Source organism: Mus caroli, unplaced genomic scaffold (assembly GCF_900094665.2).
Source record: "Mus caroli unplaced genomic scaffold, CAROLI_EIJ_v1.1 scaffold_6840_1, whole genome shotgun sequence".
Lineage (NCBI taxonomy): Eukaryota > Metazoa > Chordata > Mammalia > Rodentia > Muridae > Mus > Mus caroli.
Window position 1 is genome coordinate 31,393 of NW_018389911.1, and position 12,179 is coordinate 43,571.

General features: G+C 39.2%; 1 protein-coding gene across 1 annotated transcript in view; it reads right to left on the reverse strand.

Moving 5' to 3' along the window:
• The window catches only part of LOC110288367 (serpin B9-like), a 10,639-nt gene extending 4,516 nt beyond the window's left edge, over positions 1 to 6,123 (reverse strand). The window contains exons 1-5 of the mRNA XM_021154730.1: positions 6,054 to 6,123; positions 3,914 to 4,091; positions 3,065 to 3,202; positions 2,559 to 2,676; positions 616 to 758 (exon numbers count right to left, since the gene is read on the reverse strand). Of these exons, the coding sequence (XP_021010389.1) occupies positions 616 to 758; positions 2,559 to 2,676; positions 3,065 to 3,202; positions 3,914 to 4,091; positions 6,054 to 6,076 (600 nt within the window). The 5' untranslated portion in view covers positions 6,077 to 6,123. The remainder of the gene's footprint in view (positions 1 to 615; positions 759 to 2,558; positions 2,677 to 3,064; positions 3,203 to 3,913; positions 4,092 to 6,053) is intronic.
• Positions 6,124 to 12,179: the final 6,056 nt, after the last annotated feature.

The following is a 12,179-nucleotide window of genomic DNA, read 5'->3' on the forward strand; positions in this document are numbered from 1 at the left end:
CTCACTCTGTAGACCAGGCTGGCCTCGAACTCAGAAATCCGCCTGCCTCTGCCTCCCAAGTGCTGGGATTAAAGGCGTGCGCCACCACGCCCGGCCTAACTCATTTTTAATATAAGAAAACTGACTATTGCTTAATAATAATAAGTTGACTAATAATTTAAAATGCTTGTAAAACTAAAAATTACTCTGTTAAATAAGTGTTTGCATATTACTTTCTACATTGCACCATAACCCATACATATGCTACATTACACTAACGACTAAGTTTCTGAATTATTCAACTTAAAGATTTAGAGTAAGGTAGAAACATTAGTTTTATGAGAAATGACCAAAAGTAGTATGAGTTACCAATAGACTACAAAATCACACAGGCAGCAACTATTCCTTATTCTTATCATTTTCCTATGGAGTTTAACCTTTCAGTCAGAAATATAAGTCTCAAATGGTGTTCTGGTATTCCATGATATCTTTCTTCTCAGGCTGAGAGTCAATCCTAGCACTCCATAAAAAATATGCTATCTCTACTAGTGAGCCATGAGCTTCAAACTCATAATTAAAGCTTTCCATGCAATTTCCTTGTAACACTGACATGAGCTACTGGATACTATTGCTTACCTTGTTTATTTTAAAGGACATTTTCCTGGTGGACTTTATGTCAAACTGGTGATGCCACCTTCCTTTGAAATATAAGGCATTGACAAGTACAAGCCTGGTCTCTGAATCAACTGAGCCACTTGACAACAATTCTGGAATTTTCCCTTTTGATAAAGCAGAGATTTAATTCAGATTCCCTTTATATATGTTAGACACAAAGTCATATGACATTTGGGCAGACCCAAGCATCACATTTTCAAATTTGCTGAATGTATACAAACATATTAAAAATAAATCTAAGCAAAACATCCTCCTTTTTGTGACTCAAGATAATGCACATCAAGGTGAAGATGGTGAAAGACTTTTAAGTCCCTCAAGGAAAGCAGGTTTTGGAAAAGTAGAAAAAGACTCTAGGGTAGAGGAAAAAACAAGCAGGAAATCTGGAAAGGGATTAGGAGTGAACCTGAGGTAGCTAATGTTAGTTCTCATCTTGATTTTCTTCGGAATCATCTAAGAGACAAGTGTGTGGCAAGATCTGTGAGGAAATTTCCAAGAAAGAGGAACTAAAGGATAGTAAACCCTGTGGGTGGCCAATCCAATGCTGTTCTGCCAGATATACAGTTCTGAGAGAGCAGTAGTACTGCTTTTCTCTGCCTGCCTTCAGACCCTTTTGGTAAATGCACTACTGAAACTGCTGAGTCTGCCAATTTTACCTGAATCTGGAACCAAATAGCTTTGGCCATTATGAGGATGAAGACTAGTGGATCTGCAGAATTTTCTAGGCTTTTCTTGCCAGACTTAGACTATGGAGGTCTCCAGGCTCCTAGACTGACAAGCTAATAGATTCTGAGCTTCATCGCATGCAGAAGGTCAATCTGTGTGGTGTCTGCTAATTTACTAAACACCTTCTAAGTTATATATTCATTCAGTTTCTCTGTAGAACCTGACAAATACACTAATGTTTAATCAAATTCTCTTCAGGAACTTCATGGTCATGACCAGGTCTTAAATACCACAATATGATAGAGACTCAAAGGTAGAAAGTATTATATGTCCGAGGAATTCCACAATTTGGAGTGCTGTCCATCACTTGAAGAGATAATGGAGGTAAGAAGACATATTCCTTTCTAATGTACTAAGGGATATCCTTCCAAGAATCAATTGTTTATTGTATGCTAACATACAATATCAAAGTTCACAAGAGGTAGAGACTCTAACAAGAAATGGGCAAAGAATTGCTGAGTCTTTAAGAAAAGATTCTCATTCTTTACTCCCTGTTAGCAGAAATAGGAAAGTACCTAGTGATACAGAGAGATCAGAATGTTTCAGATATCAGATAATGCTCTCAATGCTCTCATCTACCAAGACCTTTCAACCCCAAATTTGATGTTCTCTTAGGCCAATATGACTGAGGCTCTGATAAATTGTGTTCAATTGAAATCAAGTCTAGTTTCATCTAACATAAGTAAGGGAACTAAACTGGAAAATATGGAAGCAGAAACATGACTCCTTTGCAAAGGTAAATATGGTGAGACCTGAGACAACTTAAACTGTAGGAAAAAGAAGCCTCTAGGCAGGATTAGAAAGTTCTACCCACAAATCTACTTTTCAGAGATGGCAGAGGCACAGGACCTGTGAATACTGGAGACCAGCCCTATCTTTTAATGTAAACTGTTAGATTGGAAATCTCACCATATTTGCATCAGACCCTCTCCTGTCCTAAAGAAATACTGAAACAACTGTGTATTTACAATCTAATTGTCTGAGTAGAACCTCCATGAATTCATTGAGCTCTAAATTATACCATGTGGCCTATATAGGCTGAATTACCTTGACTCAGAAATAATGGTGAGATTAGTCTATGGTGGTGGGGGGAAAGGAAATTAAGAGAAATTGGAGGGAAGGAGGAAGGGGTGGATAGAAAGGACAAAAATATGGAGTGTGAATCAACTGGAAATTCTCACCTTTGGTATTTTTGCAGACCCATGTGTTTATGTGATTCCTGGCCTCCTCTGGAGCCTTGGTGAAGGGGAGCTGCGCCATCTCCCAGTGATAGAACTGAAGACAGGACTCCTTAAATGTCTTTGCAGGAAAAAAATGTTAAGTGAGGTAACACTGCAAAATAAAATGTCTGCAAGCTCTTCAACCTTCTGATTGATATTGCATTAAAAACAAAACTAAAATTAGTACAGATGCTACTTAAGCAAAAACATCTTTATGTTCTATGCCTTTGCAAATGGGAATAACTTCTGAGGGATGTTAGGTAGCTGGATCTCACTATGAAGCATAGCCTGGCCTAGAACTCCCGACCCTCCTGAGCTTTTCTGAATGTAGGTATTCTAAATGTGAACCTTCATATATTGGCTAGTATGTGATCCTTAGTTTTCGCAAATCCTCTAGGGTCCTTCTCCTGTGATCTATCCAACAAGTATTTGAATACAATTGTTATCATTCTACTAATAGAACTTACTGGGAGGAATTCACAAGTGTTCTCTGCAAAGAGCCTATTGGCCATTCTGAAGGTATACTTTCTGGTTGGCTTCTTCAGGATATTGAGAATCCACAGGAACCTCTGATGAATGTCTATCGCTGTGTTTAAGCCTATTGCCTGTGAAGGGAAAGACAAATATGAACTCAATTATGAAACAATTTGGTTGCAAATGGAGTTTACAAGCTGAAGAGATAGCTCAGACAGTGCTGTATAGGAGGCTCTGATCAAAGCAGCTTGGTAATGGAACAATTAAAAGCAGGAATTGATCTTCCTTGCCAGTGAATAATTACAAGTCTGTTGCTCAGAAAACATGAAAGATTTCAACAACCCATGTTTAAAATAATTCCAACATTTTTCACATTGCAGTCCTCAGGACTGACACTAGGATCTAAGGTGGACAAGAGTTCTGCACCACCATGATAAAATTAAAACAAATCAATAAAACAACAATAATGACAACATCAGCAACAAAACAACATTTCATTTGAAATTAACTCCCTCAGGCTACCCTTTAACTATGTATCCTCTTACCTCAGTCTCTTTCATATTTGGAATTAAAGGCCTATGCCAAGAGTACAAGCATGGAATTTTTTGTACCATTTTCTCAGTGGAGCCTGGATAAAAATTTGAGAGTTCCCTTTATTTTATTACTCAGGAAAATTCATTACCTTACAGAAGTTATTGACGGAGACTGCCTTCCTTCTTAGCCTCTGCTCCATGAAACATATTCCTACCTAGGTGAATATATTTCTTCCATTCTTTCTCAACAGCTCTTATGCATGTGAAATAGATGTGGGGGTGGGGCTGGGGATTTGACAGGCAACTTACCTCAGATATCTGGATTTTGGTGTTTCCTTTCACTCCCAAGAGGACCATAGCTAGAGCAGAGGAGATGTTGATGGGAGAATAGCATACATTTTTGGAAGGGTTGTTATTACATAACATCTTTAAAAGATTGACGGCAAAGGTGCCATTTGCTTCATACACAATATTCAGGAAGGGTGGTCTAGAGGCAAAGGAGAAAAAAAACACTCAACACACCACTGAATTATCACTGTTCTGAAACAGAGAAATAAGGGACTCTACTTCTGGTTGTCATTTTATAGCTTATATGCACTATAAATTGAATTCTAAAAATTCACTTTGAGACAAGGTACTTCCAATTTTAAGATTATTAGATACATCTGGTCTTGATATCAGATCTAGTATCTAGACAGGTATTGTCTCTGCACATATAGAAGGAAAGCTCAATAAAGAGAGGACCATTGGACATGCAAACTTTATATGCCCTAGTACAGGGGAATGCCAGAGCCAAAAAGTGGGAGTGGGTGGGTAGGGGNGNGGGGGGGGGGNGGGTANGGGGGACTTTTGGGATAGCATTGGAAATGTAAATGAGGAAGAACCCTAATAAAATATTAAAAAAAATTCATAACATAACACAGCTGAAAGAGGTGTGGCTTCAGTTCCCTTCCATACAGACCAACTCCTCTCTTCTCAAGGTGGAGATGAGAATAAAGAAAAGGAGGAAGAAAAGACAAAGCAATAGACAACAGCCAGGAGATCTAAGTCCTTTAGCATGGTTTCAGCAACTCTCCATTCTAGACTCTGCCTGTGAAGAACCTTCCTGTGTTAGCCATGAAGCAGAAGACAGTAACATCCTGTCAGGTGTGACAGGAAAGACACTGAGATACTGAATGAGACCGAAAGATAGGCTGATACCATATACTCTGCTGTGCTGCTGGGAATAGTCCCCTGCAGTGGCTGCTCAGGGGACCTTGCATCAGCTGCAGGCACAAGGACTACTTTTATCTTAAGCACGCCTCACCTCCGAAATGAATGCACAGCTTGGCCCAGACTGTGACTGCTCCAGATACCTTAATGCAGTTCTGAGTCACTGTGCATCCCATGACTGTGCTCTCACTGTCATATGACCCTTTAACCCTGAAAGTATGTTCTGGAATGTTTTCTACTGTGGTAAAATGCAGATCACATAGCCTAGGGAGCTTCAGATATCTCAGTCACATACTTCTTCCCACTCCTCAGACAGAGGAACACAGCATCCTGAGAGTACTTAGATCCTTTGGACTCTACCCTTAAGTCTCCCAGGGCTCTGGTGGAAAGATGGGGTTGCTTTCTTTTAATGACCTACCCTCTGGTTGGTCCTCTCATCTGACCCAGCTTCCACCCCTTCATTCCTGCCCATTCTTATGTCACTTTAAAGTTGCTTCTAAGTCCTTGAAGTGATGTTTATTACACCTAGAAGGTCACCTATCATATCCCTGTCACTGAATTCAACCTTCTCACCCTTCCCACCTTCATTGGTACAGACAACTTCAGGACCTCTGCTGTCCTACCCTAGCAAAGGTTCTCCACCCCAGGTCTTCTCATTGCCCCTACTGTAGTCTTTCTCATGATGGTTGTTTTTTCAACCTTACTAGAAGCTCTGTGAAGGCAGGGGAGAATGCAGGTACTCCAAGTCTAATCATTGAGAAGCATGATTAAGACAAAGATAAGGGTCCGGAGTTCAGTTCACATGTTTAACTTATTTTTTTAAATGCTAATGAAGAGTCAGACTAGAGCCATTCGATCTTTAAAGGGCACAGAACTAAGAGACATTATTTGGCAGATCATTGAAGAGAAGTTGGATGTAGTCAAATGGACTAGGTGGTAGGACCTGAGAGAAAGCAAGAAAAGGATAGTAGATAGGCTACTGAGATTCTGTAGCACTTATGCCTAATACAGATGGGCCAATACAGTTCTAGGACCCAGCCTTAAAATAATCTTCACAACCATTGGGCGATTGGGGTCTCTAGAGGAGTCACCATTCCGAATGTTCACCAGATTCCACCTTCCCACTCTCTATTTTCCTAACTCGATCTTTGGTGTTCCATCTCCTGCACTCAGCCCAGACTTTCTAAGGATGGTCTTCAGAAGTCCCACAGCTCTGGGATGAGCAAGGTTCTCTTACCTCCCAACTTTGTGGCCTCCCATTGTATTCAAGTCTTGATGCTACTGGAGTGCAGCTTAGCTGCCTACCCTGTTCAGACAGTCCTTTTATTTACTGCAGAGCAAGGACATCATGCTCAGTGCCCCAGGCAAGAGGTGGAGAGGACATTCCTGACCTCATCCAGCTCCACAAGGTAGAGTCAGATGGGGGTTGGGGAACACCTAGGCTCTGAGAGAAAGTAAAACTGGTAGGATCCTTGAATCTCTGGCTTTCAGGGAACCAAGGGAGAATAGTGGTTCTAGTTGATTGCAAGGCTCTGTCCCTGTGTGGGATTTAGGTATGAAAGTATTTGCTCCATGTGTCCTGTCAGGTCTACACTCAAACAAGCAAATGTAAAGAATCCTGGTGCTAAGTTCCCACAGAGATTTTTGCAACTCTTGGGGCATTGCCTGTTCTATTGGAGGAATCCTTGTAAAATGACAGAAACTTCCTCTGAGACAAATTAGATCAGGATGCTGTGTCCTCCATCCAAGGACAAGGCATATTCTATTTGCATCTTCCCCAAAAGAGATACCTCTTTTCTTTTTCTTTTTAACTTGGCAATTCTTCGGTGCTTCAACTTCTTTAACTTTTAAAACTAAAATAATGTAGTTTATTTTTATTCTACCTGCATATATGTCTTTGTATCACATGCATGATGCTGTCACAGAAGCCAGAAGCCAGAAGCCAGCATAAAATTCTCTGGACTGCAGTGTTTCTTAGATTCAGGGGTCATTTTCCTACCTGGCCAAGATGATGGTAGCTTAGGAACTATCGGAGGACAAGTGCATTTGTGTCAGACGCTTGATCTGAAGGTATTGCTGATTTGTCCATTAAAACATTCATTCTGTGACTTTGAGTATACTTTCAAAGCTGTATGGCAGTTACATCTAGTTAATACCTAAATCCTGTGATTACTGGGGGGGGGGGAGCTCACTCTGTTTACATCATCACACATCTAGTTCTCTCTGTAACTGTTAGGGCTTTATTTTCCTGAGCCTGAGAGCTCACTCAATATCAAACTATCTGTGGTGCACTCAGCCTAGAAAAGGTTTCCACTCCAAATGTGCCCTTTTGTGAATTTTGGATGGGCAACTTTTCACCAATATCTTCCTCCCTGAAGCATTGCAGTGGTACACTTTGTCTTCTCCAGAGTGCATATCTTCTGCTGAGCTTCAGGTTCTGTCAAGAAGCTGCTCACACAACTTGCCTTCTAACCCCTGACACAGCAAGGAGTGACATCAGCTGAAGGACCTCTGGCTTATGGCTTTCTTACTCATCTGGCCTGAGGAAAGGCTTGGCTACCACATGTACAACATCTGCTTCCTCAGTCTCCTTCTGTTCTCCACTTGCAGAAGGGAATTGAATCTCCAATATCTTGTAGTTTTTTCTATTACTCTGCTCTGTCCAACAACCAGTCTGACCATCTCCTGTCTTAACTTGTATTCTTGAGGCCACTTTTCCATTTGGTCCTCCATCACTGAAGCAGCTGGCTAATTTCTACCTTCATCTTTGTCCTTGTTTCCTCTGACGAAGTGTCTCCATTCTATTCTGCTCCTCCTTTTCCTTCTCACAGCTCTATCCAGAGTCTTCCCTGCTATTCTCTGTTTCAAGCCATATTATTTTCTTTTTTTGGCTGGAAAGTTCTGGGATTTTCTCCCATGTAGTTTCTCCATATAGTCTGTTAGAACATGGGTCTATTTTTTAAAGCAGTGCTCACTCTACAGAACACAAATTCCACAGCAACACTCTTCTATGTATACATCACCTTCCTTCATCATGTTACTGGCATCATTCTCAATCTACTTCCTGCTTGATGGCACATGGTCCTTATTCTTCTCTCACATTCATTTTTGTCAAAAATCTACCATATTGTTGCTGCTTGGGGCTTGTAACCCACAAATCTCCAGCAGTTGCCCTCATGTCAACCACTACCAAAGTACTGGACCTTGTTTTTATAAATAAATAATGACTTTAGACAAGCTTTAAATATGTATTGTATTTTGGCAAGATAAAACCATAATTGTAAGACTATTAAGACATGACTTATACTGTGAATAAGGTTTTTATAAGATTCCAAGGAAGCTGCAGGTTTATTTCTGGAAGAAAAATAAAGACTATGTATGCTCAGGCTGTAAGCATGATTGCTGTTTTACTGTTATTGTTTCAAATATTTCTACATACAGAACGAGCACTGTGTGAATGCCTGTAACCTTCACAGAAACCGTTTCCTTGGAGGGTACAAGTATTAATCAGACCCAGGGGTGAAGGACTTCATTCCTCTCAAGAATCTTCACAACGTTCAGTGCTGTGTTAAGAAGGTATTTCTCAGACATTTGTTTTGTGACTGTCAAGAGATACTAATGACAATATTAATTATAATTAGTTTTTATTGAATTGATCAATATTATATTGTTTCTATATTTTATCTACTATTAATTTTATTATAAATATTCATGCATAAATTTATAGAGATGTACATTCAGTACTGGGGATCATCATCATCAATCATCATATTGCTAGTGAATTGCATGATACAGGATTTTTCACTCTGCACTCTGGTTATCTTTTCATCTCTATGGTAAATTCTAAGTCCTCTCAAGACTGAAGATCATTCTTACACCCTATGCACCTGCCTTGTGAACATGCCATGTCTGTGAGATGTGATTAATGGAACACTTCTCTTATCCATTGTCACAGCCCTGGTCTGTCTCTTTTTAGAACCTGAATGGTCTCTGTTAAGAAAACCTCCTTTCATGCCTCCATTGCTCCCACTTAAGTCCTTTTACTCTGAAGAAATCATCAGAGACTTGATTGGTTCACTGGGATTCCTGCCATGAGAACATGGAAAACCAAGAACCTGAGTTGATAGAGCTAAGAGTCAAGGTATGGCCCTGATTTCAGTGTCCCATTGCTGTTTGACTATACTCTGTCCTTCAAAATGGTAAGACAAGTTAGGAATCTCTTTTTGGGAGACAGCTTTCCTCTGAAATGCTCTTGGATTTTGCCTTCATCAGCATGGTATTCCCAGGTAAATGGCAAGTCACTGAGGAACAATGTTAAATGGTTGTTAGCCAAAGTCTCTTTAGATTATCCTCATTCTTTTTCAGGCAGCCCAGGTACATTTTCCTCTTGGTTATAACATCCAAATCTTAGGGTATGATAGGCCTGTGTCTGAACAAATGGCATGTTAAGAATACAACTGGATCTACTTGTCTGTCATTGCACCAGTACCATGCAGTTTTTATTACAATTGCTCTGTAGTAAACCTTGAAGTCAGGGATGGTGATTCCACCAGAGGTTCTTTTATTGTTGAGAATAGTTTGTGCTATCCTAGGTTTTATGTTATTCCAGATGAATTTGCAAGTTACCCTTTCTAAAATAGTGAAGAATTGAGTTGGAATTTTGATGAGGATTGCATTGAATCTGTAGATTGCTTTTGGCAAGATAGCCATTTTTACTATATTAATCCTGTCAATCCACGAGCATGAGAGATCTTTCCATCTTCTGAGATCTTCTTTGATTTCTTTCTTAAGAGCCTTGAAGTTCTTACCATACAGATCTTTCACTTCCTTAGTTAGAGTCACACCAAAGTATTTTATATTATTTGTGACTATTGAGCAGGGTGCTGTTTCCCTAATTTCTTTCTCAGCCTGTTGATCTTTTGCATAAAGGTCACTGATTTGTTTGAGTTAATTTTATATCCATCTACTCCAATGAAGTTGTTTATCAGGTTTAGGAGTTCTCTGATGGAATTTTGGGGTCAGTTATATATACTATCATATCATCTGCAAATAGTGATATTTTTATTTCTTCCTTTCCAATTTGTATCCCTTTGATCTCCTTTTGTTGTCTAAATGCTCTGGCTCAGACTTCAAGTACTATATTGAATAGGTAGGAAGAAAGTGGGCAGCCTTGTCTAGTCCCTGATTTTAGTGGCATTGCTTCAAGTTTCTCTCCATTTAGTTTGATGTTGGCTATTAGTTTGATGTATATTGCTTTTACTATGTTTAGGAATGGGTCTTGAATTCCTGATCTTTCCAAGACTTTTATCATGAATGGGTGTTGGATTTTGTCAAATGCTTGCTCAGCATCTAATGAGAAAATAATGTGTTTTTTGTCTTTGAGTTTTTTTTACTAGGAACTTAGACTACCCAAGATACAATTTGCAAAACCCATGAAACTCAAGAAGAAGGAAGACCAAAGTGTTAGTACTTCCATTCTTCCTAGAACAGGGAACAAAATACCCATGGAAGGAGTTACAGAGACAAAGTTTGGAGCAGAGACTGAAGGAATGACCATCCAGAGACTGCTCCACTTGGGGATCCATCCCATAAACAACCACCAAGTCCAGACACTATGGCAGATGCCAACAAGATTTTGCTGACAGGAGCCTGATATAGCTGTCTCCTGAGAGGCTCTACCAATGCTTGACCGACCAATACAGCAGTGGATGCCCACAGTCATTCACTGAATGGAGCACAGAGTCCTCAATGAAGGAGCTAGAGAAAGCATCTAAGGAACTAAAGGTGTTTGCAGCCCCATAGGAGGAACAACAATATGAACTAACCAGTACCCAAGAGCTCCCTTGGACTAAACCAGCAATCAAAGAAAACACGTGGTGGGACTTGTGGCTCTAGCTGCATATGTAACAGAGAATGGCCTAGTTGGTCATCAATGGGAAAAAGAGGCCCTTGGTCCTGTGAAAGTTCTATGCCCCAATATAGGGGAATGCCAGGGCCAGGAAACAGAAGTGAGTAGGTTGTGAAACAGGGGGAAGGGGGGAAGGGATAGTGGATTTTCAGAGGGGAAACTAGGAAAGGGTATAACATTTGAAATGTAAATAAAGAAAACATCTAATAATAATAATAATAAATAAAAAGAATACAAGTGGAAATGGAGTTTCAAACACATCCAGTTAGTGTCAGGAGACAGGCATCAGAAACATTTTTCTAGAATCATGTGGCTTTGATTACTTTGAGTCAGTGTTTGTCTGTGAAATCTCTTCTTGTTGGTTTGAGATAGGATATCATCTTGAATCCTAGGCTGTCCTCAAGCTTTTGATCCTCCTACTTTAACTACCTAAGCATTGGGGTTATAAGCAAGTTATATATTATCAGAGGTCAGACATTGTTAGTTTTCTCACTGACCCCCTTATTCAGTTTTAACCTATAAATTCTTTTGTAAAGAAAAATAAATAATCTTAATCTTAGAATGTGGTCATCGTTAAATATTATGAAAAAATGAAAGCATAATGGTTTATTATTGTAACACCCACTAAGATCTGCTAAACCATAAATACTTGATGGTAGAAACACAAGTCACACAACTTCAACATTTCCAAACTGTGTAATAAGCTGAAGTACTAAAATTGTTACCCAATCTTAGGGAAGAATGGTCATAGTTGAGAAAATGAAGTACAGAGAAAGCCTTATGAAATTGCGTTTGAATAAAAAAATTGCATTTCTTTCTCTAAGATACTTCACACTAAGCAGCTGTAACTTGACAGTATATCCTATTTCCATTTATTAGGATTCCTTTTTCTAAAAGGACTAGATCTAAAAGGAAGATGAGAACACAGATATTTCCATGTGTTAGGACTGTGTACTGCTTTGTTAAAAACAGCCAAAGAGTGGTAAATTACTAATTTAAAATGAAGAGCATTGATAATGAAAGTAAGCACTGTTGGGAATTAGTATTTATAAATATAAATTTATTTTTAAATACATTTAATATAATATAATTAAAATAAACACTAATTTGTAAGCATATGAGCCTCCTTAAGGGAAGTTATTTAAGTTCAGAAGAAACAGCTATTTCAAAGAAAGCCAGAGGACATATTCAGATCAATTTAGTGTTGACCCTTGCTCTCCCTGAAAAGAGAGTCCAGAAATTTTTTGTTGCACATAGTGGCATATAGAACAGCATTTGATGATGCTCCCAAAAATACACACAAATGTGCTCACAGTCAGATGTAAAGACAAGGACAGAGCCCTTCAAGAGATCTATAAATTGCCTTAGTCTCAAACTTCATCCATCTGAGCTTTTCTTATGACCCAAGGTTCTAATAATTGGTTCAGATATTTAAAAAAAAAAGACACCACACAC